This window comes from Lissotriton vulgaris, chromosome 4_1 (assembly GCF_964263255.1).
Source record: "Lissotriton vulgaris chromosome 4_1, aLisVul1.2, whole genome shotgun sequence".
In the NCBI taxonomy this organism is placed as follows: Eukaryota; Metazoa; Chordata; class Amphibia; order Caudata; family Salamandridae; genus Lissotriton; species Lissotriton vulgaris.
The window spans coordinates 33,129,786-33,157,731 of record NC_141691.1 but is presented as its reverse complement, the minus strand read 5'-3'; the positions used below and the strand labels follow the sequence as shown (position 1 = coordinate 33,157,731).

Here is a 27,946-nt window from a genome sequence, read left to right as displayed (position 1 = left end):
GGCGGTAATTCTTGAGGTCGGTGGGGTCCGCTGTTGGTTTCTTTAGTAGAGCGCTGAGTTCGGCGTGTTTCCAGCTCTCAGGGAAGATGGTGGTGTCGAAGGAAGTGTTGATGCTGTCTCGCAGGTGGGGTGCGATGACAGCGTCGGCCTTGTTGAAGACGTGGTGAGGGCAGGGGTCGGTCGGTGATCCGGAGTGGATGGAGTTCATCGTGCGGATGGTGTCTTCGGTGCTGATCGGGGTCCAGGCATGGAGGGTGGTGGTGGGGGGTGGTTGTTCGGTCATGGTGTGCGTTGGTTGGTTGTTGAAGCTGTTATGTATGTCCGCGATCTTGTTGTGGAAGTATGAAGCGAGGGAGTTGCAGAGGTCTTGCGATGGGGTGATGTCGTTGTTTCCTGCGCTGGGGTTGGAAAGCTCTTTCACGATGTTGAAGAGTTCCTTGCAGTTGTGTGCGTTGTTGTCCAACCGGTCTTTGAATGCTGTTTTCTTGGCGGCGCGGATCAGGTGGTGGTGTTTCCGGGTGGCAAGTTTGAAGGAGGTCCTGTTGTCCGGTGTCGGTTCCCTTCTCCAGACTTTCTCGAGGGCTCGGCAGTTCTTCTTGGAGCTCTTGAGTTCGTCGGTGAACCATGGGGCCTTCTTGCTGCCGGGTCTGCTAGGCGGGGTCCTCAGTGGGGCGAGTTCGTCCGCGCAGTTGCTGATCCACTTCGTGAGGTTGTCGGCGGCTTGGCTGGGGTTCGCTGAGCTGGCAGGAGGGTGCTGGTTCAGGGAGGTGGCGAGCTGGTCTGCTGTGATCTTGTTCCAGCTTCTGCGGGCTGCCTGTTGCTGGTGTTGGTGGGTCGTCGTTCTCTTGAAGGTGAAGTGGACGCAGCTGTGGTCCGTCCATTGAAGCTCTTTGGCGTGGCTGAAGTCTATGTCTGTGCTGGATGAGAAGACTGCGTCGAGTGTGTGCCCGGCGAGGTGGGTGGGGGTGGACACCAGTTGCTTGAGTCCCAGGTTGGCGAGGTTGTCGAGCAGGGTGCTGGTGTTGCGGTCGTTGTTGTTCTCCAGATGGAAGTTGAGGTCTCCCAGGAGGATGTAGTCAGCGGAGGGGAGGGCATGCGGGCTGACGAAGTCGGCGATGTCCTCGCTGAATTGTGTGCGTGGTCCAGGGGGTCGGTAGATCAGGGTGCCTCTGAGGGTGGTGGTCGGGTTGGTGTGGATCTGGAAATGCAGGTGTTCGGCGCTGGTCAGGGTGTTGTCGGTGCTGGTCGTGAGACGGATGGTGTTCCTGTGGATGATGGCGATGCCTCCTCCCATCTGGTTGGCGTTTCGGTCCCTCCGGACGATCTTGTAGCCCTCTGGGATAGCGATGGCGATGTCGGGAGCTGAAGAGGCGTTCATCCAGGTCTCCGTGAGGAAGGCGACGTCAGGGGCTGTGGCGTCTAGAAGGTTCCAGAGTTCGATGGCGTGTCTGTGGACGGAGCGGGTGTTGAGCAGGATGCACTTGAGGTGGGTGCTGCTGGTGTTCGACTTGGTGGGTGCTGGTGCGAGGCTGGTCCGGATGCAGGTGAACTTGCAGGCGTGGCAGCTGAAAGGTCCGTGGGTACGTCGTGGAGTAGCTTGATGGCATTCTGGGAGTCGGCTGGTGTTGAGAGCGGTGAGGGTGGCGGCGGAGTACGTCAGGCGGGTCGGTCGGGATCTTCGTTGGCCAGGGGTCCTGGCGCTGGGCGCGGTCCGGTCGCGGACGGGCGTAGACGGGCTTACCTTTGGCGTGCCTTCGGCGCATAATCGGCGCGCCCGCTGCGCGTGACCGCTGCGCGTTCGCACGGTCGCCATATAAGGCGAAGTGCGCGGGTGGGCGGGGCAGCTGGGAGGCGGGAGCGGGGAGGGAACAGAAAGGAAAAAGGAGTTAGCTGCAGTAGATCTCCAAAAACGATGACGTGTTTGCCTCCAAATAACACATCATACTTTGTTTTAAGAATCTGTTGCATTCTTAAATGCACAAAAGCAAGCATTAAATTTGATACCATGCTTACCTCATCAATAATGAGAAGTATCATTTTTTTAAGGACTCTAGAAACTTCACAACAAGCTTCTCCATAGCGTGTGATATTGTAATTTATTTTCATGTTCAACTGGCAGGATCAATAAACGATGTAAAGTAATCCGTTTAATGTTGTGTGCTGCCAACCCAGTTGGAGCAGTAACAACACAAGAGAGTGATGACTCAGTTATTTTCTGTACATATGTGGCAATTCCTTTAATTAGAAAACTTTTACCAGTTCCAGCTTCTCCACTCACATATAGTCGGACAGGTTGAAATGACATACATGAGCATTCTTTTTTCTAATGACGCAAACCATGCGCAATCTGCTCTGTCACTTCATCATATATTTGTTTTTGCTCAAGATTTAGTTGTTTTTCCAATTCTTCCAAGTTTATTACATCCTCTTGAACTTGTTCCATTGCTCTTTCCACCTCATCCATTGCATTGGCTGCTTCATTTTGGATAATTGGTTGTCCTAGTGGATCTTGACTCAACGAAGCAGAACTTTGACTATCTTGAGAATTGTGTCTAGCAATCTCTGCTGCAATTGTTGCTTCTTGCTCTTTTCCATCGTTCAACATTTGCAGATAATTACTAAAAACTGGACATTCTATACTATTTTTAGATGCGTTGAAAGAATCTTCATGACTGTCAAAGTCACTGAGTAGTTCCTCTTCTGTACGCCATGGTTTAAAGAGTTGCCAAAAAGCTAAACAGTAAAATTCTCTTTTGTCAGGAGTTTCGCAACTCAATTTTCGGTGATTAATCAAATGTCCTTTTCTTTGTTTCACCAGACATCCTTCATATCCAATCACAGCATACACACCTTTATCGATATCCTCTGTAATATTCCTTTTAAAAGTGTAGTTTTCTAGTATTTCATACAGACAAATGTTTTCAAGCAGATTACTTCTATTTGGATAGTATGTATCCAACATGTTTGTCTTCAGAATGTCTGTACTGTTTGATTCTTTCTTTGCTAAATATACAATTTCTTGAACAGGTTTCAGAACTCGGATTCGTGTTCCTGCAAGACCTAAACTCACCCACAGGATTGTTCTAGATTTCACAACATTCATATGCTCCAATTTCTCGATGAGATAACATCTTCAAACTGTACGTATAAAATTTCTTACTTAGGCTCTTTTTTATGAGAAATGTCTTCCCACATATCTTTTAGTTCCGTCTTTTCAGATTTGGTGATGTAAGACGTTACATATCGAGCCACAGCAATATAGTTGTCTGCAACATATTGAATATCCATGTTAGCATTCCACATGGACAAAATAACTGGGTTATAGTCATTTATGTATTTGGACTCTTCATTTCTTTCTTAAATTGTACTTATTTTGTGGTGATCTTCTTGTGATAGTATGTCACAAAGATGACATCAAATTGTTCACTCTTCCTTTTGTAATTACTGGTCGTGGAAATCCAAAACGACATGGTATAGAATTTATCCTTTGATTTGAATTTTCGCTGACAACATTTGCCACAACGATGGCTTTGTAATTGTAACACTTTCCCTCTTAAATCCTTATCAGTTGTACTTTTGGGTATATCACATGTTAAATATTCTTCAATGAAAGACAGTACAGTGTCATCTGAGTCTGTTCCAAATTTGGGAGCATCTTTGATCCATAATAGCATATGAATATGAGGAGCACCTCTCGCTTGATACTCTGTTCTCCAGAAGAAATATAGGACTTCGCCAAGAGGAGTTTTTTGTTTGTTTGTAATAAAAGACATCATAGCTTCAAATCTATGATTAAAATACCTGCAAACATTAACTGGATCCAAAGAGCACAGTTCACCAGGTGTCTTGTACTCTATATTTTCTATGTTTGCATTTGCCTTCCGAAGAAATTCAAGTAAATCGTCCCAAGCATACTCAGCACAGCTTAGAGTTAGAAACCATGTAGGTGCTCCTAAGTTTCTTAGCATACATTTCAAATCTCCATGACGACAGTACCAATACTCATTAGTACCACGCTGACATGCCATTAGATTAATTAAGTGAGAATCCAAAACAGTGTCTTTCTGTTGGACTTTATCCATAAATTTCTTTGCTGAAACAGTTTGCGGATGTACTCTACTTTTTAGTATATGCTTCACTGCATAAGAAAGTCCAGATAAGTCACTATCAAACAGAATATGAAACAAATATGGAATACATTGACAAAATCTCGTATCTTCTGCATATAATCTTGTTGTCCGGTATTAAGATGCAGGAATCTGCATAGGTCGGTCATCATATCGTGCGCCTTGACCTGTTGGAAATAACTGAGGAAAACAACGAGCTTCCAAGCTTTTTTCCCATACACTAATGGGACTTCCTTTTGCTTTTTTCATCTGAAATAATTCAATATCATTTCCCAATACTTCTTTGGGTTGCAGTGGATGAACACTCTAATGTTCATACATTTCTTCACTTCTGGACACATCCACTTTTTCAATTTGTCATGCAGACAAATCATTATCCTCTTCTTCATTTATTTCCTCCTTTCCTACGTATACATTTTTATAGTATTTATTGTTTTTCACCAAATACAACGTTGCCTTTTTTACTTTTCTAACATCCACTAAATCTTGCCAGATTATCTTACTCTTTGTAGGCACACCATTAACTAGAATAACTAGAGGTTCCTTTTGTACATTTTCAACACCACTTGTCTCAATGTGTTTCTTTAAATCAAGAGGCAAATATACAACTCTTCATTTTAAGCCTCTTTGTAAATCTGAAGGATTTAATTTCCCTGTCTTTGGCTCCATACGAACAATAGCGTGAAATGGATGCACACATTGAATCAGAATAGTCTCATAGGTATTTAAATCCTTCAGTTCAGATGGAATATTCACCAACTCAAGATTATTATGTACAGCTCTAGCAGGCATTCTATTTTCATTTAATTTATTAGAACAATATTTACAAATATGTTGATCAAAACCCTAATCAAAAAAAATTTCTACCAACAAATAAGTTGCAAAATCTTTCCACTAACTATTATTTTCCTCTTTGCTTTTTAAATATAAATCAACTAACCTGGTTTGATTTTTGTAATGAGTACGTTGACAACACACACAAGGAAAATTTGGTTTTTCACCTGCAATGACCTCAAACTTTGTTATTTCCTGTTCAAAATTTTCAGTATTAAAATTCTGGACATTTTCTACTAGATTTCCTTCTATTACTGTATCAGTTTCTGCATTGTCTTCTTCTGGACCAAAGTACCTAACCTCAATTTCTTCACAGATCTTCTTAATATCTAATTCAGATCCATGCAAAAGAGCACTATTTAACTGTTTAAGTTTAAGTGCTGGACTTTTTGGTTAATACAACTTTCTCACTCATTTCCTCACTTTGGTATGATGCACTGCTAACATCCTGAAATGATGAAAAACACTCTGGCATATTTTTTTAGAAAGACAAGCCAGAGAATGCCCTCGCAGACCTGTTTTTTCTCTCACTCTGCAACGGTCTTATACTTGCAACATTCTAATTTTTTTTTTAGACTTTCCTTAGCATACTTACGTAAGAAATTGTGAAATAAATCAATTGTACACTGCAAATACTACTACAATTCCCAGTGTACACAGGAGTCTTAGGACGTCTCCCTAAAACTTCATCAGCTATAACCTAACCCTGGGCGAAGAACTACGCTCCGTTCGCGGAGTTTGCGGAGTTTTGGCAACTTCGCGTTCCGCGGAGTACGCGTAGCTGTCGATTACTCCGCTATCCGGTGCGTAGCGTAGTTGTCGCGCGCTGAATAACATTATCGCGTGCGCGGCAATGGCTTACCTTGGTTCTGCGTTCGCTTTTTCCCGGTCGCGTCTGCCACCATGTTTGTAAACCCTCCCGTGCGACTGTGCGAACGCGATAACGTCATTGGATGCGCGATAAAGCCATAAGGACGCGCGAGGATGTTTGTTGGTAAGATCGAGTTGCCGAACACGCAGAACCTGCAATCTTGCACAGAATAACTCGCGAGCATGTTAAAAGTTAAACCATAATAATAAATTACCATTTTGGTTAGCAAAAAAGTGAGAAACCCCTCAAAGTTGTACCTTTGGCTGTATTTTTGGGGGGGAAGGAGTCCTCTTTCTGTTTCTACTCTATTTTGAATATTAAGGAGGAAGGGCTCTGGAGTTTACAACTTCCTGTTCCTGTCCACCAGGCTCCTCCCAGTGCTTTGTCCATGAGGTGGTCACTTTCATTTGGATTTTGAGCTGGCAGGATCACTTTCTGTGTGTGTTGGCTGCATTACTGCTTTTTTTTGGGGATTTTACTGAGGACTTTTGGATTTTGAATTCTCTTTTTCAAGTAAGTTTCAGTAATGTATGAGTGAGTATGATGTTGTAGACTTGTGTTTGTTTGATTTTAAATTTTTTAACTACAGTATTCATTCCTTGATTTAAATTATTGATGGGTGCCTTTACTTTTATGAGGTCCCAACTTGTATTTCTTTTTAAATTTCATCCAGGCTACATAGAGAGGGTAAAATCATAATTCTGTGTTTAAATTTTTATTCAAGTTTGTAAACAAACATCATGGCTCGCATTGGATTATGGTCATCATTATGCAATAGCAATGTCTGCTGTGGAATTTCTGTTTGTGTAATTTAAATGTTTTTTATTTTTTTAAGCCAATAGCTGACCCTAGTACTCCATGTAGTTAGTGTGTAGGCATGTTTGAGTTCATTGTAATAACTTTCTGTGGTTGGCCTGGCCATGTGTTGTTGGCGGACATTTTATGTTTCCCAGCCACTTTGCTCTTGCAATAGGCCTCCAAACTTGTGGCCTACTCTGCCAGTAGGCCAGAGGTACTAGTCATAGGGTTATGAAAGTTAATCAACTGTTTTTCTGGTGTACCTCTAATTAGAAAATCAAGGATGGACTGGTTTGATTTAGAAAATCTTATGTTTATGTGTGGGGTATGTCAGGTTTTGGGTGTCTGTCAATTTCTGCCATTAGGTAACCCTAGGAATACAGCTCGGGTAGTTTTGGTAACGTCGCACTGTGTGAGAACGCGACCTTACTTTTTTGTCTTTTTCGCGCGCTCAATGTACTGGCTCGGGAACGCGATAACGACGTTTCATTCGATTCGCGTTGCCGAACACGCCGATTTTGCAATCTCGGGAACAATATGTCCCGAGGTGCATAAAAGTTCCTCGAAAATGTTTAATGTGTTCCCTGTGCTACAAAAAGTCCTCATTTATGTGTTATTTGGTTGTAGTTTTATCTTCCTGGAGCATGGACCACTTCCAGTTCCTTTCTGTCCTCTATGTAATGATTTCTTGTTTATGGTTGGGGTGACCAATTTGGGCGGTGGTGTGTCCATTTTGTGAAGCTAAGCATTGTCCATTTGGCATAGGCATTTATTGTCTGTCTTCTCTTTCTTTTCATGTAGTGGTGAGGTCCATTTTGTGTGCACTTACTTCCTTTGTGATGATTCTGCTATGTTGTTGTTGGTGGACAGGCCATGTGGTGGCGGCCATTTTGTGTATGCTTCCTTTGTGACTGATTTTGCCATGTTGTTGGTGGCCATGCCATGTGGTGGAGGTCATTTTGGGTGCATCCTTTTTCCATGTTGTTTTTGGGTGTCCCTGTCCTCCTGGCCCTATGGAGGCGGCCATTTTCTGTGTCCTTCCCTGGTTCTCTTCTTTTGCCATAGCCATCCAAGGCTTTTGTAGGTACTACTACTCACAGCCATAGGTGCATTCAAGTTAATCAACTATTTTTGGGGTGTACCTTTAATTACACCATGTATGGCTTTGGATTGCTTCACATTTTTGTAATGGTGGTACTTTCAGCTTTTGGTTGCTTGTGTGTAACTAATATGGCACTCCCTGCCAGTAGGTAACCCTAGGAATACTGCTCGCGTACTTTTGGTAACGTCGCACTGTGTGAGAACGCGACCTTACCTTTTTTGTCTTGTTCGCGCGCTCAATGTACTGGCTCGGGAACGCGATAACGACGTTTCATTCGATTAGCGTTGCCGAACACGCCGATTTTGCAATCTCGCGAACAATATGTCCCGAGTTGCATAAAAGTTCCTCGAAAATGTTTAATGTGTTCCCTGTGCTACAAAAAGTCCTCATTTATGTGTTATTTGGTTGTAGTTTTGTCTTCCTGGAGCATGGACCACTTCCAGTTCCTTTCTGTCCTCTATGTAATGATTTCTTGTTTATGGTTGGGGTGACCAATTTGGGCGGTGGTGTGTCCATTTTGTGAAGCTAAGCATTGTCCCTTTGGCATAGGCATTTATTGTCTGTCTTCTCTTTCTTTTCATGTAGTGGTGAGGGCCATTTTGTGTGTACTTACTTCCTTTGTGATGATTCTGCTATGTTGTTGTTGGTGGACAGGCCATGTGGTGGCGGCCATTTTGTGTATGCTTCCTTTGTGACTGATTTTGCCATGTTGTTGGTGGCCATGCCATGTGGTGGAGGCCATTTTGGGTGCATCCTTTTTCCATGTTGTTTTTGGGTGTCCCTGTCCTCCTGGCCCTATGGAGGCGGCCATTTTCTGTGTCCTTCCCTGGTTCTCTTCTTTTGCCATAGCCATCCAAGGCTTTTGTAGGTACTACTACTCACAGCCATAGGTGCATTCAAGTTAATCAACTATTTTTGGGGTGTACCTTTAATTACACCGTGTATGGCTTTGGATTGCTTCACATTTTTGTAATGGTGGTACTTTCAGCTTTTGGTTGCTTGTGTGTAACTAATATGGCACTCCCTGCCAGTAGGTAACCCTAGGAATACTGCTCGCGTACTTTTGGTAACGTCGCACTGTGTGAGAACGCGACCTTACCTTTTCTGTCTTGTTCGCGCGCTCAATGTACTGGCTCGGGAACGCGATAACGACGTTTCATTCGATTCGCGTTGCCGAACACGCCGATTTTGCAATCTCGCGAACAATATGTCCCGAGTTGCATAAAAGTTCCTCGAAAATGTTTAATGTGTTCCCTGTGCTACAAAAAGTCCTCATTTATGTGTTATTTGGTTGTAGTTTTGTCTTCCTGGAGCATGGACCACTTCCATTTCCTTTCTGTCCTCTATGTAATGATTTCTTGTTTATGGTTGGGGTGACCAATTTGGGCGGTGGTGTGTCCATTTTGTGAAGCTAAGCATTGTCCCTTTGGCATAGGCATTTATTGTCTGTCTTCTCTTTCTTTTAATGTAGTGGTGAGGGCCATTTTGTGTGTACTTACTTCCTTTGTGATGATTCTGCTATGTTGTTGTTGGTGGACAGGCCATGTGGTGGCGGCCATTTTGTGTATGCTTCCTTTGTGACTGATTTTGCCATGTTGTTGGTGGCCATGCCATGTGGTGGAGGCCATTTTGGGTGCATCCTTTTTCCATGTTGTTTTTGGGTGTCCCTGTCCTCCTGGCCCTATGGAGGCAGCCATTTTCTGTGTCCTTCCCTGGTTCTCTTCTTTTGCCATAGCCATCCAAGGCGTTTGTAGGTACTACTACTCACAGCCATAGGTGCATTCAAGTTAATCAACTATTTTTGGGGTGTACCTTTAATTACACCATGTATGGCTTTGGATTGCTTCACATTTTTGTAATGGTGGTACTTTCAGCTTTTGATTGCTTGTGTGTAACTAATATGGCACTCCCTGCCAGTAGGTAACCCTAGGAATACTGCTCGCGTACTTTTGGTAACGTCGCACTGTGTGAGAACGCGACCTTACCTTTTTTGTCTTGTTCGCGCGCTCAATGTACTGGCTCGGGAACGCGATAACGACGTTTCATTCGATTCGCGTTGCCGAACACGCCGATTTTGCAATCTCGCGAACAATATGTCCCGAGTTGCATAAAAGTTCCTCGAAAATGTTTAATGTGTTCCCTGTGCTAAAAAAAGTCCTCATTTATGTGTTATTTGGTTGTAGTTTTGTCTTCCTGGACAGGCCATGTGGTGGCGGCCATTTTGTAGGTACTTCCTTTGTGCATTTATCATTGGCCTCCCTGCTTTTGGTCTGATCTGATAGTAGGCCAGAGTCCCAGAGGTGGTAGTTAGTTAGCGGGGCTGCTTTATGTAGCTGTTTCTATTTGGTCTATTTAATTACCATCATTAGGGCATGTGTGTATTCCATTGCATTTCCAAGTTTGTTGTCTGGGCAGGGGGGTAGGTAACTTTTTTGTGTGTGTAATAATTTTATGGCTTGTATGTGTTTTTGCAGTGAAGTTTTCCAAACTCTTAGCCATGGGGTATTTTGATTTTCCTTGCATTAACCTGTCATGACTCATGTGTAGCAGGCATCCTCCTTTTTCTGTCCATATTGGTATATGATAGGCCTGCTTGACTTTATTATTGGTTCTTTCTGGACTTCATGTGGCTGGGAGCTGTGGTGCTGGTAGTATTAGTCTTTTTTTTTGTGTTTTATACATTGGCCTGTGTGTCTTTCAATTGTTCATCTGTTGGCTTACTGCTTGTTTGACTGACGTGTTCTGTCTTCTTTGCTTGTAGGTGCACAGAAAAAGACTGAGGAGGTGCTGGTTGTTTTCATCCATCGCCCGTTCAACTGCCAGACGGACGTCCTTCAGTTGTACGCCACGTGTGGTGTGTGACTCATCTGACCACACATCTCTGCAATTTGTGCTACTGAGTGCTGCTGTGTGCTGACATCAGAAGAAGATGGGCCCTAAGAGAGCAGGTACCAGGTCCTCCACCACCAAGAAAGTTGCTGAGAAGAAGGTACAGAAGAAGGAAGTGTCACTTAAGGCTGGTATGGACCCCCAAACCTTTTTTGGGCCCCCAAAACGTACGCCTGCAGCAGCGGTGTCCGTGGTGCAAGCTGGGGCCAGCACATCCGCATTAGCGGGGGCAAGCCACCAACCCAGGGCCAAGCACATGAGGGTCGAAGAGGTAGCCAGCCTAGTGTTACAAAGCAGTGATACTGAGCCTGAACTTAACTTATCGCTGTCTCAAAGTAGCACACAATCCACGCAAGATGAAAGTGCTCAACAACCGCCGCCAGCAGTAGATGTTCAACAACCACAACCACTTCCTGCAATAGTTGTTGAAAAACCACAACCACCGCCCGCAATAGTTGTTCAACAACAACAACCAAATCCCACAATAGTAGTTGTTGAAGAACCACAGCACGCTATAGTACTTCCTCAAGAACAACAACCACCGTCTCCGCACGCAATAGTAGAAGTTGTTCCTCCCGATGTCGGGGCAGTTCAGGAAGTAGAGCCTCATTCCGAGCAAGAAGAAGAGGAAGCCACTTCTGGAGGTGATCTACTGTCTTTAAATTTACGAAAGGAAAGGAGGGTTAGTGGCAGTGCATCGAGTTCTTCGCATAGCATCCCTTCAGATGACCTTGATAAGGAATGGCATCCACCACGAGTAACTGAGCATTCAAAGGAGAGACATCCTAAGACCAGGCTGGGAAAAAGGAAGGATCCGTCAAGGCTAGAACTTCTGGAGTTCGATGTAGGTCAGCAGGATACTGATGGTGATAAAGACGGGTCTGACACTGACAATGTCCTCATCACAAGCGTTATTCCTGGTGCAGAGGATGTAGAGACCAGCATTTTCACCCTATCCAGAAGGGCTGTGATTAGTGATGAGCAGGTAGCACGTGTAACTCCTACACACTCAGCACCCAAAGTAACACCAGCTCCCATTTTTGCATCAGCGAAGGCCCGGCAGCGTGCGACATCCAGCGCAAGCGCCACCTCAACAGAAGGAGGTAGTGGCAGTACTAGTACTGAACTGTCACATAGGGAAATTCAACAAAAAGCCTCCAGTTCATCCGGCATTGGAAGTGGGTCCTCCTCTTCCTATGTCAGGAGACAAAAGTTTAGCTCCCCAGTCTGGGATTTTTTTACGGTTCACCCACATCAGGAGAACATTGCTATATGCACCATTTGTCATACCAATGTTAGTCGTGGTAAGATGGGTACAAACTATGGTACTGGAGGCCCAACGACCCATATGAAAAAAACACACACAATTCAATGGGAGGACCACCTTGCAAGCTTAAAAAATGTAAGCACTGGTGTTGGTGGGGAGGATACAGTACTAGAAGGTCCACTCATGGAAGAAGAGGGAGACGATGACCTTCTATCTGGGAGTGGTACACAAATGAGCCCTGTCGCCAGCACTGGAGTGGTGCAGTCCAAATCCTCAGCATCAGCAACTTCTCAGTGGCACCAGAGTCAGCCAGAGACACCAAGGAGTGAAAAGTCTGCGTTGAAAGGTGGTCCGTCTAGCAGAACAGAAAGAATTACCAAGCAGCTTACCATTACTGGCATGTTTAGGCAGGAGGGAAAGTACGAGCGGAACCACCCAATAGCACATTTGTACAATGCGAAACTTGCAAAAATGTTGGCACTCGACCTTCTCCCATTTTTATTTGTTGAGGCAGTGGGATTTCGGCAATTAGTGGCAACACTCGCCCCAAAATGGGACGTTCCCAGTCGCTACTATTTTGCAAGAGTTGCTATTCCAGCACTACACCACAACGTGCTGGGATTGATTGGGAAAGCCTGACAACAGAGTGTTGTCCATTGTATCCACCTGACAACAGACATGTGGAGCAGTTGCGAAGCCACAGCATAATTTGCCAGTCAAAGCACTGATCCAGGAGGTCCCAACCCGTTGGAACTCTACTTATTTCATGCGTGAGCGTCTCTTTGAGCAGTACATACCACTGAATGCTTATGTAATGTCAAGAAGATTAGTGGATCCTACTGTTAATCTTAAAACCCTGACCGTTGAGATGTGGCAGTGGGACATCATTAAATGCTTGACAGAGATGCTACAACCTTTTGAGGTCTTCACACGTGCAGTTAGCAGGGAGGACTGTACTATGGGCCAAGCCATCCCATTGTTGTACATGCTCGAGCAACAGCTGAAGGAGGTCTGTGAAAGATACGAAGGTGAAGAAGAAAAAGTTGATGCATATACCTTGGCCAAGGCCTTAGCCAACCGCTTATCTGGAAATGCAAGGCTTCAAATGATTGTGTCAGATCCAAATTACATAACTGCAACAATCTTGGATCCACGGTACAAATTGTTTGTCAGCAGTAGCGCAGTCATTCCTTTTTCAGATGGGGATGTTGCCAATTACAAAAGTTCCATAGCTGTGGAAGCTAATGATTTTGAAACTGAACGGCTGTTACTTAAAGGCCTGCCAGTGCCAGCCCAGGACAGTCAAAGTACTCCAGGCCATCCTCCTGAGGCAAGTTCATCAGAGCATGAGAGCAGTGCGTCCGCTTCCCAGCAGGCACCAACAGTACCAAAAGCAGCACCTACACGATCTGATTCAGCAGAAACAACCAAAAGCATAACTGCTTTTTTTCTACAGAAGGGGATGGGTAAGTCCGTTGCTGTTGCAAAGGGGAAAGAGGAGCAGCAAAGCCGAGCACCAATGAACACTGAGCGGATGGTTCAGGCCTATCTGGATGACACAACAGAGGTGTTCATGGAGCAAAGCCCATTGGTCTATTGGTATGAAAGAAGGAGACAGTGGCCAGTGCTGAGCAGGCTGGCGATAAAGTATTTGGCTTGTCCTGTAGCCAGTGTCGCCTCTGAGCGGGTTTTCAGTGCTGCTGGTGCCATTGTGACATCGAAAAGGACCAGTCTCTCCCCCAAAAGCATCGAGAGGCTGACAATGATAAAAATGAATCAACACTTCATACCACCAGACTATACTGTGCGTGAATCAGAGCAGGATGAAGAAAGCGAGCCCGAAGAAAGCATCACTGCTGGGTTACATGACCTACTGCTGTCCGGATCCACAGAGTTTGAGGACGAGCACCTCTTCCCTGACCAATAGGCTTTTAAATTGTTACTTTTTCCCTTCTTTTATTTGTGTTATTTATTTTCTTATTAAAAATGACTTTCTGGTGCAAAACTGCTAATCTTAAAATAAAAAGCTCAACCAAATCCATCCCCACCACTCATTCTTTTAATGTACCTACTGGAGTTGCACACCTGTGCATTTATTTTCGCTGTATCTTTTTTATTTACCTCCTGGAGTTGCACGCCTGTGCATTTATGTTCCATGTTGACTGCACTCCTCAGAGTCTTGCTCCATCTTCTTGACTCCCACTCAAGTCAATACAATTCCATCTTGGCAGCCATACATTTGATGTTGTAGATGGAGTATAGTACAATAACAATAATGTAGCCTCTAACAGTCCCTCCATAACAAGTGAACTGTACATGACTACAGCCATCCTCTATTTCATTTGAAATCTGCAACTCATAATAACTGCCTTGCTGAGTCTTACTCTTAAGGCTACCACCTCTGTCTGCAGGCATTCAGAGACGACTCTTCTGTTTTAAAAGAAACTTGAGCAGGCATCCACAACTGAAGTCAACTTGTTGTGACTCGCATTACAAAGGCTCGGCAGCATCTGTGATCAATCATCTGACAGTGAAAGAGAAGAGCAAAACAGGTATATTAAAAAATGAATGATGCCATGCATTGCATTGGATGTATTTTTTTGCTGACTCTGAGCAAATGTGCATGGAGTTGAAGTATACTAGTAACTTCAGTTCAGACTCATGTGATAGCCAATTTTTCCATGTTATTATTTACTAATAATAGAAATTATTTACGCACTTGTGTTCCTACTACTACAGATGCAGTCAGGACTTAATTTATCGTAGTCACTCACTACAGACTGAGTTGCTGATAATGATGGTGACCACCATATCTTTGCTGTCAGGCAGTTGGATCTGAGCTGATTGATGCACGATGTTTCTTGGAGTGGAATACAAGGTAATAAATAAATACAAATAAGAGGCACAGCACAGTAGACCCTGGCTACTACATGTTTGTGCACTGTGCTGTGGTAGAGTACAATAGTGGTATGATTGATGACTGAGAATGACGCATTGATTTTGTTGATTAATTTTGTAAATGCTAGGTTACTTTTTCAATTTCATTCACCTTTCTGTGGCTCTGTGAAATTTTTAGGGAAATGCAGTTTGTATAACGGGCAAACCTGTGTCGTCGTGGGCCTGTTGTTGTGTGCTGGCTCCTGTCTTTTTTTGTACTTCTAGATTAATAATGATATGCAACTAGTAGACTTATACAAATTGTATCCAAGCCGCCTCAGTCTGAAATTCCTCTCATACGACTACTCCTCTTGTATTATTTTTTTTATCTTCAATGTATTACAATTTGTTTAGGTCATTCACATTCTTTTGTATTTGCCTTTTCTTTTTCAGGCTGGACGTCTTTCACCCACTGCTTTATAGTATGAGCATCAACTCTCACCCTTACCACAAATCCTCATCATCAAGCAATTGGATTGCGGGAAACCAAGAATGATATTCAGCGTGTCCTTTTCTTACGTTCATTGCTTACATTCATTGGCTAGCGGATCAACTTCATAAATCAACGTCTTCATTGTTTTGCTTTTGTTGTCTCCAATCTCCATGCGTACTGTTTTTCTTTCTCAAACCTTTCCCAAAACCCCCGTACCCATCCATTCAACAAACCCTAACACTCTTCCCCCGGGCTGCGTGGTTACATTGAGGTGTGATGTTTCTTACATTAAATATACACCAACAATTTGATCACGCGCTTGCTGGGGCAGATGTGGTGAAAGCAACAACAGTGAAATGTCAACAAGGCATGGCCAGGATCTTCTGCGGCTTCCCAACTCAAGCTCTGTGTATAACGCCAAATAATTCACCATTAACATCAAACAACGAATGCATCTAATGAATTGGCGTAATTTTTTTGGGTTTAAAGTTTAAAGCATTATGATGATTTAGAAAAGTTTGACGTTGCCGTGAGTACTACAAGTACAGTTGAACTTCTTATCTTCTCTTGCACTTAGTTTCCAGTCCCCAAAACCATTGTTTTGTTTCAGTTTAGCAGTTGCAATATTGGGTCACCCATGCAATGTACTGTACTTACTTATACTACCCCCACATTGTCTGTCACGCAAATGACTGCCTCTTTCTTTTTGTCTCTAAATGCTACTGGCAGGATCTGTCTACTACTACTATCACAGAAGTTCTGATTCTGAACCACAGATTCTTCGCCATTGTCTTGGAAATCAAATGCAGCCCTTGCAGTGCCACACTTCATCATAAATCATCATCATCTCATCATCAGCAATCACAGGTAAGATAAGTTTGCAGTGAGGTATAACGCAAGACAGACTGGTCGTTCTTCTAATACTACAAATATAACTCGGTGAGGGTTTACCGCATCTATCTGTTTGCATGTTATGTGGGCAATATATTTTTTTATTAAAAAGCACTGTCCGCCGACCTGCATGGCCAAATTAAACCTTGCGAGGTTGCACAACGTACATTATTTGGTGAAACACTCCCCCCTCAAACCCCCCAAGAAACGCAAATGAACTTCAAATGTTTTCTTTTGAACATAACTTTGTGTCTCGTTTATTTTTAACATAATATAATATATAACTAAAGATGATACAAAAATAAAATATGTATAAATCTTACACCACAGCTGTACCTACCCGCCGCCCCTAACCCCAACCAAATTCCTACGTTCAATGTAATGTAAAAAAAAAGTAAAAACCCAAGACCCAATTCCCACCCACCAACAAAAGGATTGAAAAAGGGGCAAACAGGGTCCATCTCATAGCCGGCGGGCTTTTAAGTGTTGATCCACCAGGATCTTTACATGCTCCTCTATTTGTCTTTTTGTCTGACTACTTTGAGCCTCCAGCCTGGCTACCCGGAGGAGAATTTTTCTCTGGAACTGGCGGCACCTACATTGGCAGCCATGTTGTTGTGGGGGGGTGGACAGTGCTGGGAAAATCTGGCGGCGGGCGGCTGCCTGACCACGCCGACGTACTCCTGCAGGCTTGGGGGCCGGGGCATTGGAAGAGGCAGCAGCTGCTGCCGCCGCCTCCTCCTCCTCCTCCTCGGCCTGAGCCACCAGCCGGCGGTAGGCCTCCACGAGGGCCTGCAGTTTCCGCTGACGGGCCCGGACTGCCAGCTCCTTCCTCGTTGGTTTAGAAGGAGTAACTATAAAGAAAGAGACAGAATTCTTGTAATCCAAAATCCCAGCAAATCAAGAACACAAAATGTATCCAACACATAGTGGGCGGCACAGTACAGTAGCAATAGCAAGCAAGCTGAGTACCAAAAATGTTGTTTTATCTATCTTGAACATTCTACGCCTTATATACTTCATTTGTCTGAGTTTTTGGCACAGCATTATGCCTGCCCTAGTAACATAGCATGGGTGTACTTCAACGGTCACATACAAACACCTGTCTTTTTCATATCTCGTTTTTTTATATCATATACTCTGTGTTTCCGGGAAAAGTGACAGTCTCAAACTAACATTAATTAATAGGGGCCAGCTAGTACTAGTAAATGTCTACTCTAGAGACTATCATTCTTTATATCGCGCAACAAACGTTAGGTGGTTTGTGTTTCGCCAGCAACGACCCGGAATCCATCCAGTCGTCCCCTCCTTCCCTTGCCTTTGGGTTTAACCAAAACACCGCTGCCGACACTAGTATCCACTATCCACTAACAACCGATATTGGATGTGTCTCCCACCCACGCAGGCAGCTGTGCTGTTTTCCCCTTTCTATGCTTCCACAACAACCCACGCATCCAACTGCTCTCAAACACCTGCATTGCTGATTCCAAAGTATCCTTCTATATTATATGATTGGTGCTTTTTCCTTGCTCCTTTCATCATACTTAAAATCAATCTCCTGTTAATCCATCGCGGTCATGTAATGTTGTGGATAAGACTTTTTTAGTCTGCCACCAACCTTTCACAGCTGAGTTGTAGTCACATAGAAGAGGCCTGTGTAACTTATTTTATCAATTCTCGCCGGTGGTAATGCTTTTGCTAAGCTTGGTAATGACAAAGGTGGCGTCATATATTGTCCAGTAGAACTTCAAGTTCATTATAAATATCAGAGTACAGTGAAGAAGTTTTCCCCACCCACCAAGTAATGCGGATCACTATTGAATGTAACTTACCATCGCCCACCGTTGTTGTCTCCTCCCCCGCTGCTGCCGGTGCTGCTGCAGGTGCCTCTGGTCCTCCATTCCCCTCCGGGATCGCCTCTGCTGACGCCGTCGCAGCTCCGCTGCCCCCGTCAGCACTGGTGGATGGTACCGGTTCTGCACAAATAAAAATAAGTAATTAAGTACACCTTTTTAGATGGATGCACAGCCCCCATTGTACTTGTTCACCAAGAACGGAGTTCTGCAAAACAGTTAAGTACAACGTAATCAGTAGTAGTCCACATTGCCTAGTACAGCAGAGTAAGTAACACACTACACATATTAGCATTTATTTGGTATGGTATGGTACCCAAGCTCATCTCATCTATACTGCTACTCTAGTCCTTGGAAAGTTAGACTGAACCATGTAACCTAACCAGTTTGTACATCAATGACATGTCTACAGTTTTGCGCATGCTACCTCACAGCTTGTTGCGCAGTACGAGAAGACGCCTTTGAGGCCACATGATAGTTCAAAGCATACACCTGAAGAGTTTGGAAAATAGAAAGGCCCGTATTTACTTTTTGAATGTGGATTGTGGAATCGAGTTTCCTTACAGCCTCAGGTTACACCTTTTTTTTAGCATGACAGCTAAAAAGTTGAATAAATGTATGTAATGTTTTCATACTGTCTAACGTGCACCACTTTTGTCATTATCTTTCGGTAGATGAGAAGATTTCCTTCTACGAAGCAAAGATTTCCAGAGCTTACCAAAAAGAGGCATATGCAACCAGTATACGTTCAATGGTGAGGGGTCTCTGACATTTCCCACATTTCCCTATCGTGCACTGGTAGCTGTACAAATGTAGATTACTTTTTATTCAGCCTTTTTTAACTCTGGATTTTTTCTGGTGGCCCTGGCCTTGACGTATTTCACGGAACAACTTAAAAACATTGATGTTACTTACTTAGTTACTTCTAACAAAATAAAGGTTTTGAAGTACCACATTGACTCAGAAGTATATTTTCAGTGTCTGTTGTCTTGTAGACTTACACGAGAGAGTGAGCAAAAGGGGGTTACTTAGGTTATGGATTGTGTAATAAAAGCATTTGGCATCTTCATATTGGGGTTCAGGAAAGGGGTAATTGAATAATTGACCAATGACTGAGCCCATATCGGTTGTCGTTCATTGAATTGTGGGTTCCTCTGAGTTCTGTGACTGAGGTGTAAGACTGTAAGTAAGTAAGGTACAACCTGCCTATCAACAACAACATCCAATTTTGTGGTGCATACATAGTTATGTATGTGACTGCATAGAAGAATACCCGCAAGAGTAGTAGTGATATTCATTACTAACGTTTACAAAATAGTAGACCAACATCTGGATGCATACTTGGTTGGTGTCAATTGGTAAAGAAGAGACATTACAGAGGAAAAAGCATAAGACAGGAGTGGACCCTGTGCCTTCCGCTATTCGATCACAGATTTTTTGAAAAGATTAATACCTTAACTAAAGAGTGGGCAACAGGGCAAGCTTACCTACACAGACAGTCTAGTAGTAGCACAGAGAGTCATAAGAGAGGCTCTTTCAAGGAACAGAAAGGCAGGGACAGATAGTAATACCCAAAATTTTGAAAACATAAAACAAAAACAAGCATTTGTCAAAATTTAGTTAGGTGAAATGTCATTAATCGGTTGGAAAAAAAGCTCCGTTAGAAAGTTAGGGAAATATCATTGTTCCAAAAGAAAACACTGTTGGACTTACTGGGGACAGCAGCAGGATCCTCAGTAGAGGAGCTCTGTGCCTGTGGTTCTTCGCGTTCACCCGCCGACTCGGTCCCAGTCTTCTGCTTGCCCCTGGGTTCCGTGGTTCATGTAAGAAATAATAATAAAGAAAGAGGAAAACATTGAGTGCTGTGAAACATAGACAGCATTTCAAAAACCACTGCTACAACATTAAAGAAACAAACATTGGTCTACCAAATGACTACTGCCTTGCATGATTCACTGACTAGTGTACTTGGAGAAAACAAATCAAATGTTCCATAAACATTCTGATTTCAGATTACTAAGTAACACAGAGGCAGTAAGACCTGAACAACACCACCGATTCAAGAATGGGGTAATCAATCAATTATCTGTAAGTAGCCATTTCTTTTTCATTTTTTGCCAGCAAAATGCATAGATCACAAGGAGGAGACATGCTTAACTTTGTGCATACTAACTAACACGAAATTGTACGTTCATGGCATCATATTTTGTTTTGCTACTGACTGAATGCTACTGCTGCCCTACCCACTCAATAAACAAACTACATCAGTTCTATGGAGGGCTGAGGCAGGGGCGGCTCTAGACTCATGGTGGTCCTGGACTCCTGGCCAGGGAGCGTAGGTGGGGGGCCCGGAAGAGGAGGTCGGGGCGGAGCACGGAGGCCAGTGAAGAGGGGGGAGTCAGGGTGTTTGGAAGTGGAACAGAGCCGGAGGCACCAAATCCCTGCCAGGGGCCGCCACGCAAATATGTATCCATCCTCTGAGGATTATTAAATTAAGGATATATATTGGTGGGGTGGCCCCTGGCGTTTGGTGGCCCTGTGCAGTTGCACAGCTTGAACATGCCTAAATCTGGCCCTGGCTGAGGTAAGAAGAACAAAGTAACTTTTGCATTCATTGCCAGAGGAGTATTCATGCAGAAGAGAAGGCCGTGAAAAAAAATGATACAATATGCATTGCAAACACATACAATTATCCATCAACGGCTATTTCACTGACGGACAAAGGAAGGACAAGACTCTATTAATAGCATTAACTAACTTCAGTTCTCTACAATAAAGAAAATCTCACACCAATAAACAGCAAAAGCTAGCGCAGAATTGAACACGCAAGAGTCAGTGAAGATGAAGAAGCGCAGCATAGACCAGTGTCATACAATTACAGTAGATATAATAACGGAATACATTGGAAATGTAACTAGGAGCACCAGTCATTGCGTTACTTATTCAGCCAAGATTTACAAAGATACAATAACAATACTTATACTACTATAGAGATATATATTATACACACACTTTTTTTTTTGGGTAGCCACTCACCAAGACCCACGACCTCGACGCCAAGCAGGTCCAACAGGTCCTGCTCCCGGTCCAAAATGTCTGCCCAATGGTGGGTCAGCTGATGGTGGGTACGCCGGATACCGGAGCAGCGGAAGACTGCCCGGCGCACCTTCACCCACCGCCGGAGACGCTCCTCAATATGGTGGTAGCCGGAGCCGGGCCTGCCACCTGCTGCCAACATCAAGGGGAGGTAGCGCTGGATAAAAAACACCAGGGCAGCCACCTCCTCCTCCCCAAAAAGTTGGCGGGGCCTCACCCCTAGGGGGCGCATTCTGCCGCAAGGCAGCCGAGTTTTTTGGGGCACTGGCGCCTTGCCCTTTGAGCCGCCGCTGCTGCTGGCGCCCTTGACCATGGTTCTGGGTGGAGGGGAGAAGAAAAGTTCAAGACAAAAAGGTAGGGGAAAGAAGAAGCAAGGTAAAAGAAGGAAGTAAAATAAAGCAATAGAAATGTTGTAAAAGTAGAAATAAAATGAAAAATATAAACCTAGGCACAGAGAGAAATAGGTAATAACTAAAGAAAGTTAGAAAAAGTGGGTAAAAAGACAAGGATTAAAGAGATTTCAACAGGATGCAAAAGTAGGCCCAAAACCATAGCCAGAGTGTGTGATCCAAGATGGCTGCGCCCATTGCGACCGCATGGGTAGGTTCGCGCGATATTTAGCGCGATCACGCACTTTTGTAGTGCGAACGAGAAGATGAGTTCCCGAACATGTCTTGCACAACGCGACCACGTTAATTGTGACCCGGAACAGGAAATAAGGGAACGCAAGCAGGCGAGACAAACTTCTGGGGTAATTTAGCGCGCTAGCTATCCCGAGCATGCAGGCAACGCCCCGAACACGCGCACCGCGCTCCCGAAGACGAAAAACGGCGCGCGAACGGGCCCAGCAAGCAACTCCGCATGGCTGCGGAGCTACGCGTAGTTCGCGGAGTGCAACTACGTCTTCGCGTAGCTCCGCGGAGTCCGACCCTGCGAACTACGCCCAGGGTTACTATAACCTCTTCTGCATTTCTAAGCACAATTTTCTCTTTTTCAATAGGACAACCATCCTTCACATCATATGCTCGACCACTGGTGTCAACTGCATACAACAATTCATTACTTTGAAAGTAACTCTCTTCATTAAAAAATGGCTCACAACTTGAACTATGCATCCATTTTCCAGAAAAAACTTTACAAAAATGACTTCTATTTATTTGTGTTTTTCATTTACTCTTAGCTTTTAAAACTTTAATTGCCTTATTCAGTGTATTTATTCTATTAATTACTAAAATAAATAACTTCTTTTTTGTCTCAAACGCGCGTTCAACAATATCCTCAATATATATATTAATATATATATTTTTTCCTATAAAAAGCTGATTTCCTTTTAGAAATGTTTTTCCTTTTTTAATAAATTCAAAACTACTCTATTATAAAACATGCACTTCCTGATTTCCGCAAACTGATTAGTACGTCTATTACTATAGACATTTTGTTCACTGCAGAGTTGAGAAACATTTTTCTTTTTTCTCTGATTTCTCCTTGTAGATACTGACAACTGTTTTTCCTTTCCCACATTATCCCCCAAAAATTCTTTGAGATAATTTCTTTATAAAATCCTTGCTTGTCTTACCAGGAGCACTCTTGTTTTTGTCTGTCCTTTTTCATTACGTAATTCTTCTAATTCTTTTCTCTTGGAATGGTATGTCCGTTTATAATGCTTTCTTTTTAAAATTTTGGTCGGCATGTTGATTTTTCTTTCTGTTCATAATTACAATCTGTTGTGAAAAAAGAAAAAAATGTTATAGACCTCTACAACATATAACATAGAAATTAGAACCACTAAACAATGTAAACACTGGTTCACTTTATAAGTAAAATTAAGGCATAGAAACAGTCTCTGAACAGGGTAGGAAATCATGTAGTGTGTGCTGTTTCTGACTTTATGACAGTGCATTGCTGTGTCAACATAACAGACGTATTTGCTGAGAATAATATTTCAGGTTAAGAACAGTACAGTGATTTTCAGGCGCTGTAGGGGGTCATAATGCAATTAATGTTTCTGACCCTATTCTCTAACACACTTCATCAAAACATTTATTTTCATTTTCATTAAACACATGAACGATCAATAGTACAAGACGCCTGACTCGAAAAATGTTTTATTATAAATTTATTCATTAAGCATTTCGTATTCCAATAAAACTTGCAACATAACTTCATCCGGTATTTCATTTTCATCATAATTAACATTTTCATCTTCCAATTCAAAATCTTCTACCACTTCAAGAAATGCACTGTCCAAAGTCTCATCCATGAAATCTCCATTTCCAGTATCATTTTCCTCTGTAAAAACGTCATCTTTCACTTCCTATAATAAATCACTTGAGATGTCAAAAACAACGTTTTCTTTATGCTTTTCCATTGCACCAATACGATTATGTTGCTGGTCCTTCCAAAAAAATATAAAGACTTAATTATATCTTTTTCATGAATAGATAACTAAAAACTACCTTTACCAATTTTATAAGTACATACATTACCATAGTTTTAAACACATTAACTACACAAATTAATCTACCACCGTCCTCTTTTTTTAAAACAGACTCACACTATGATCCTAGACACATAACATTATCACTTGCAATGTATTTAAATAATTACTGCAGTCAAAGAGGGTCTTACTGGCAGTTTTTCCTAAGGGTTTTCTGGACTTTAGAACTGTTGAAAGACTTTATAATTTATTAACAGTGATGAATTTTCAGAGTTTAGCACAATAAACTAGTATTCAAACTGTGTACAGACTGAAGGTGGGACTCACAATGTACACATGAAAATTCACTAAAAAGATTGCTACTTGCCACAGAGACAGTTGCTTTTACTTTTCAACAGCACACTCAGCATCTAAATTGCACAGCATGTACAAAATTTCATGCTAAACATGAGCAACCATATCATAATAGACCTCTGCAAATGCATATAAAAGGGTGCAGGCAGATGGTACAGTCACAGATATAGAGAGATGGTGCTGATGAAAAAATAAAAAAACACAGGTAGACAGTAAACTGTTACAGTCAGAAAATAGATGATACACTGCTGCAAGTAAAAGAACAGATGGAGCAGTTACAAAAAAAGAAAGCGCAGAAACACAGTGAGATGATATGAGCAAAGACACACATAGTACAGGCAGACACAGACATGCTAGATTGCATGTAACATGCTAGTCATGTGTCTAAGATCACAATGTCAGTCAAATTTGATTTTAAATTAATGTGGGTGAATATGGCTGAGATACCCGCCACCCCCTCTCAACACAATCCCCAAGAATTGGGAAACCGGAAACAGTTCTTGAACTTTTGGAAGGCGGGAGGGAGTTACCCTCCCGGCCGTATTTATTAAAATATGAAACAAAATCAAAACATTAAAATAACAGTTTCATATCATGTACAATTTCATATCCACATTACTATGTTTGGCTAACCTTAACACATATCTAATACAAAGGTTCTCCTAGCCGATACTAACATCCTTACAAAAATGCATTTCAAATTGAAATTGTACATCCTAACGTTAAGGGCCAACGGCAAGGTCGTAACCGGTGTCAGATCCCTAAACCAGAACTCCCCCCTCACTTGTGAGGGGCGGCCGCACAGAGGACTGCACCTCGTGTGCCATACCAATTTCCCTTGTCTTGACGGGGGCCCCTGTTAACTCAACGCCATGTACGTGGTCGTCCGAGGACTCGTGTGAGGTGTCTAGAAGGTAGCGTAGACCCCCCTCCCCACCCTACACAACTTACCACATCTGCCGTCGCAGATGTCCTGGCCCCGGGAAATTCCCAGGAGGGGCCCGTAGCCCCTCCTATCCAGGGAGGGCCTTGACCGCCTTCCCTTTCCTTTAGGCGTCCCGTCCTTTATAAGGGACCGCCTCCCCGTTTAGGGGCCAATGGCCACCTCCCCCGGGCGCTCCCATCCGTAATGGGTGACGCCCCCCCCTAGGGATCTTCCAATGACTGCTCACTGATCATGACCTTACCGCCCGACCAAACAATAAATATGACAAGATTAATGACTAAAAGAAAGAGACATTCCTACTTAAAACAGATCAAGTCTCAACCCTCTAAAACATCTAAAACATTACTAATCACTCTGATGAAAGTCTTTAATAAAGCATACTGCACAGAGTTATCCACTTTATTGCAACCGAATCACAAACTTTATTCAGAAACAACCTGCAAGAAAACAACTACTACGTAAAAGGACTTTATACTACAACAACTTGCTGTCTTCAGGGGATGGTGGGTGGGTTCAAAATTTGGCTCTTCGTTCCGTCTCGAGCTCACGTGCAGCGAGGAGGTGCAGCTTCAGAGCACAGGAACAAGAGGATGCTTCCTTGGCTTGTGGCTCCTTTTATTCTTCTCTGGGCGGGCGTAAACCCGCCTCCTCCCGCCTCAAGGGGCGTGGCGGACAGCTTCAGTGTCTAGGACAACCCACTGTTGGGCGGGAAAAAGCGCGCCCCGGCTACGCCGCTTCGGGCATACCAGCCGAGACGCGCCTCCCGCCCAAAATGGCTTCCCGGGGGGGATCGGGGTACTCCACCATACGTTCGGGGGGACCAATTGGTCGCCCCTTTCCATATGGCTGAGATACCCGCCACCCCCTCTCAACACAATCCCCAAGAATTGGGAAACCGGAAACAGTTCTTGAACTTTTGGAAGGCGGGAGGGAGTTACCCTCCCGGCCGTATTTATTAAAATATGAAACAAAATCAAAACATTAAAATAACAGTTTCATATCATGTACAATTTCATATCCACATTACGATGTTTGGCTAACCTTAACACATATCTAATACAAAGGTTCTCCTAGCCGATACTAACATCCTTACAAAAATGCATTTCAAATTGAAATTGTACATCCTAACGTTAAGGGCCAACGGCAAGGTCGTAACCGGTGTCAGATCCCTAAACCAGAACTCCCCCCTCACTTGTGAGGGGCGGCCGCACAGAGGACTGCACCTCGTGTGCCATACCAATTTCCCTTGTCTTGACGGGGGCCCCTGTTAACTCGACGCCATGTACGTGGTCGTCCGAGGACTCGTGTGAGGTGTCTAGAAGGTAGCGTAGACCCCCCTCCCCACCCTACACAACTTACCACATCTGCCGTCGCAGATGTCCTGGCCCCGGGAAATTCCCAGGAGGGGCCCGTAGCCCCTCCTATCCAGGGAGGGGCCTTGACCGCCTTCCCTTTCCTTTAGGCGTCCCGTCCTTTAGAAGGGACCGCCTCCCCGTTGAGAGGCCAATGGCCACCTCCCCCCGGATGCTCCCATCCGTAATGGGTGACCCCCCCCCTAGGGATCTTCCAATGACTGCTCACCGATCATGACCTTACCGCCACAGGCCGGATAGTTGACCGGCTATCCGGACCCCACACAAAACTCCTACCTAAAGGTCATGCTGTAAACTCCTTAACCAGGCTACGAAGTCTCCTATGAGTAAACAATTCCCTACCCGGGACAAATGGACCCCATCCTCTAGATACATATTGTCCCCCCTGATACAACCATGAGGAATCGAATGCAATGTACTGGTACGGAACAGTCTACTCAACTTGTTATTCACCTTTTTCACAGAATGATTTATAGCAGACACTGAATTAGCCCCTCGCCATACCTTTCGTGGAATCATATGGGACCATGCAATTGTGCACCCTTGAACTCTTCTCGCCAACCAACTTACTGTGGATAGTATCGCCTCGAGAAGTAGTCGTCTACCAGTGGTCACCAAATCATTGCCCCCAAGATGTACTATGAGTATAGATGGCGGTGACCTTGTCCGCCCTAACAAACCCTCGAGAAACTGTTGAAACTGGTCAATACAGAGCCCGCCCCTTCCGTAGAAGGTCACCCTGTACCCGTATTCCCCAGCTGTGTGAATCATGTCACCTGCTTTGAATACGTCCGCGGCACGCCTCACGTATGAGTGGCCCACGACCCACACCACTCTTTCCGCAGCCGGTGATCTCTGACCGCTGGTTCCCAGGTGTCGGGTCGACTGCACAGTCCGCCCCGCCTCGTAGGTTTGCAAAACTGTAACCAAACAAAGACAAGAAGCGTGAGTACATGATATCAGCTTCACAACATGTGCAACCGCACGTACCTTTTGTAACAATTCGAGGACCAACGCCCCAGCTGTTTTACTTTTTCCACACTCAGACCCCTGGCTGTAGCCTCTGTAGCAGCCCCTATCCGGAAGGAATGAGTCCCAAACTCGCCCGGGTTCAAGCCCGCGGCCGAAATTGCCATTGCAAACACCCGCTGGAACTGAAACCTTGTCAGTGGGGTGGCATCTGCGTGCCTCAGCAATGTCCCCCCCCCATGATGCCGCCCTCTGCGCCAAATACTCCTCAACGCATGCCACTGGGCACATGGGATTTCCGGGAATCCGCTGGACTACTACACTGTCCCCGATCGCTCCCTGATCGGTCTTGGACCTGACAAACGAGACAATCATCGTCTCCCCTTTTACTTGAATGTGCTCTCGGCACAAACCCCCCCGTATCCCGCTTGTTTCTTGCCACCAGTTCACTTACCCGCATAGCCCCATAGAATGCTAATACAAAAGCGGCCCGGAATAACACTGTTTCCGACTGGGATGCACATGTTGTAGGGAGTACGGACAGTAACAGGGCCAACCTATCCAGACCTATCGGGTGCATTTCATCTACTCTGCGACCCTCAAGGCGTTGCCACCCCCGCAGCGCTTTCTGTACTAGGAAAGACGCTGTAGGATCCTGGATACCATGGGCCCGCGCCATGAAGGAGATGGCGGCCCGATGCCTCTGGGCCGTAGCCACCGATTTGCCTGCCCTGCATAATGACAGTAAAAATTCTATGACAAATTCCTC

At 44.2% G+C, this 27,946-nt stretch overlaps 1 protein-coding gene across 1 annotated transcript in view; it reads left to right on the top strand.

Annotated features, from left to right (window-relative positions):
* Positions 1 to 22,596, top strand: part of LOC147718284 (uncharacterized) — a 71,157-nt gene extending 48,561 nt beyond the window's left edge. The window contains exon 3 of the mRNA XM_086967179.1: positions 22,590 to 22,596. Within this exon, the coding sequence (XP_086823305.1) occupies positions 22,590 to 22,596 (7 nt within the window). The remainder of the gene's footprint in view (positions 1 to 22,589) is intronic.
* Positions 22,597 to 27,946: the final 5,350 nt, after the last annotated feature.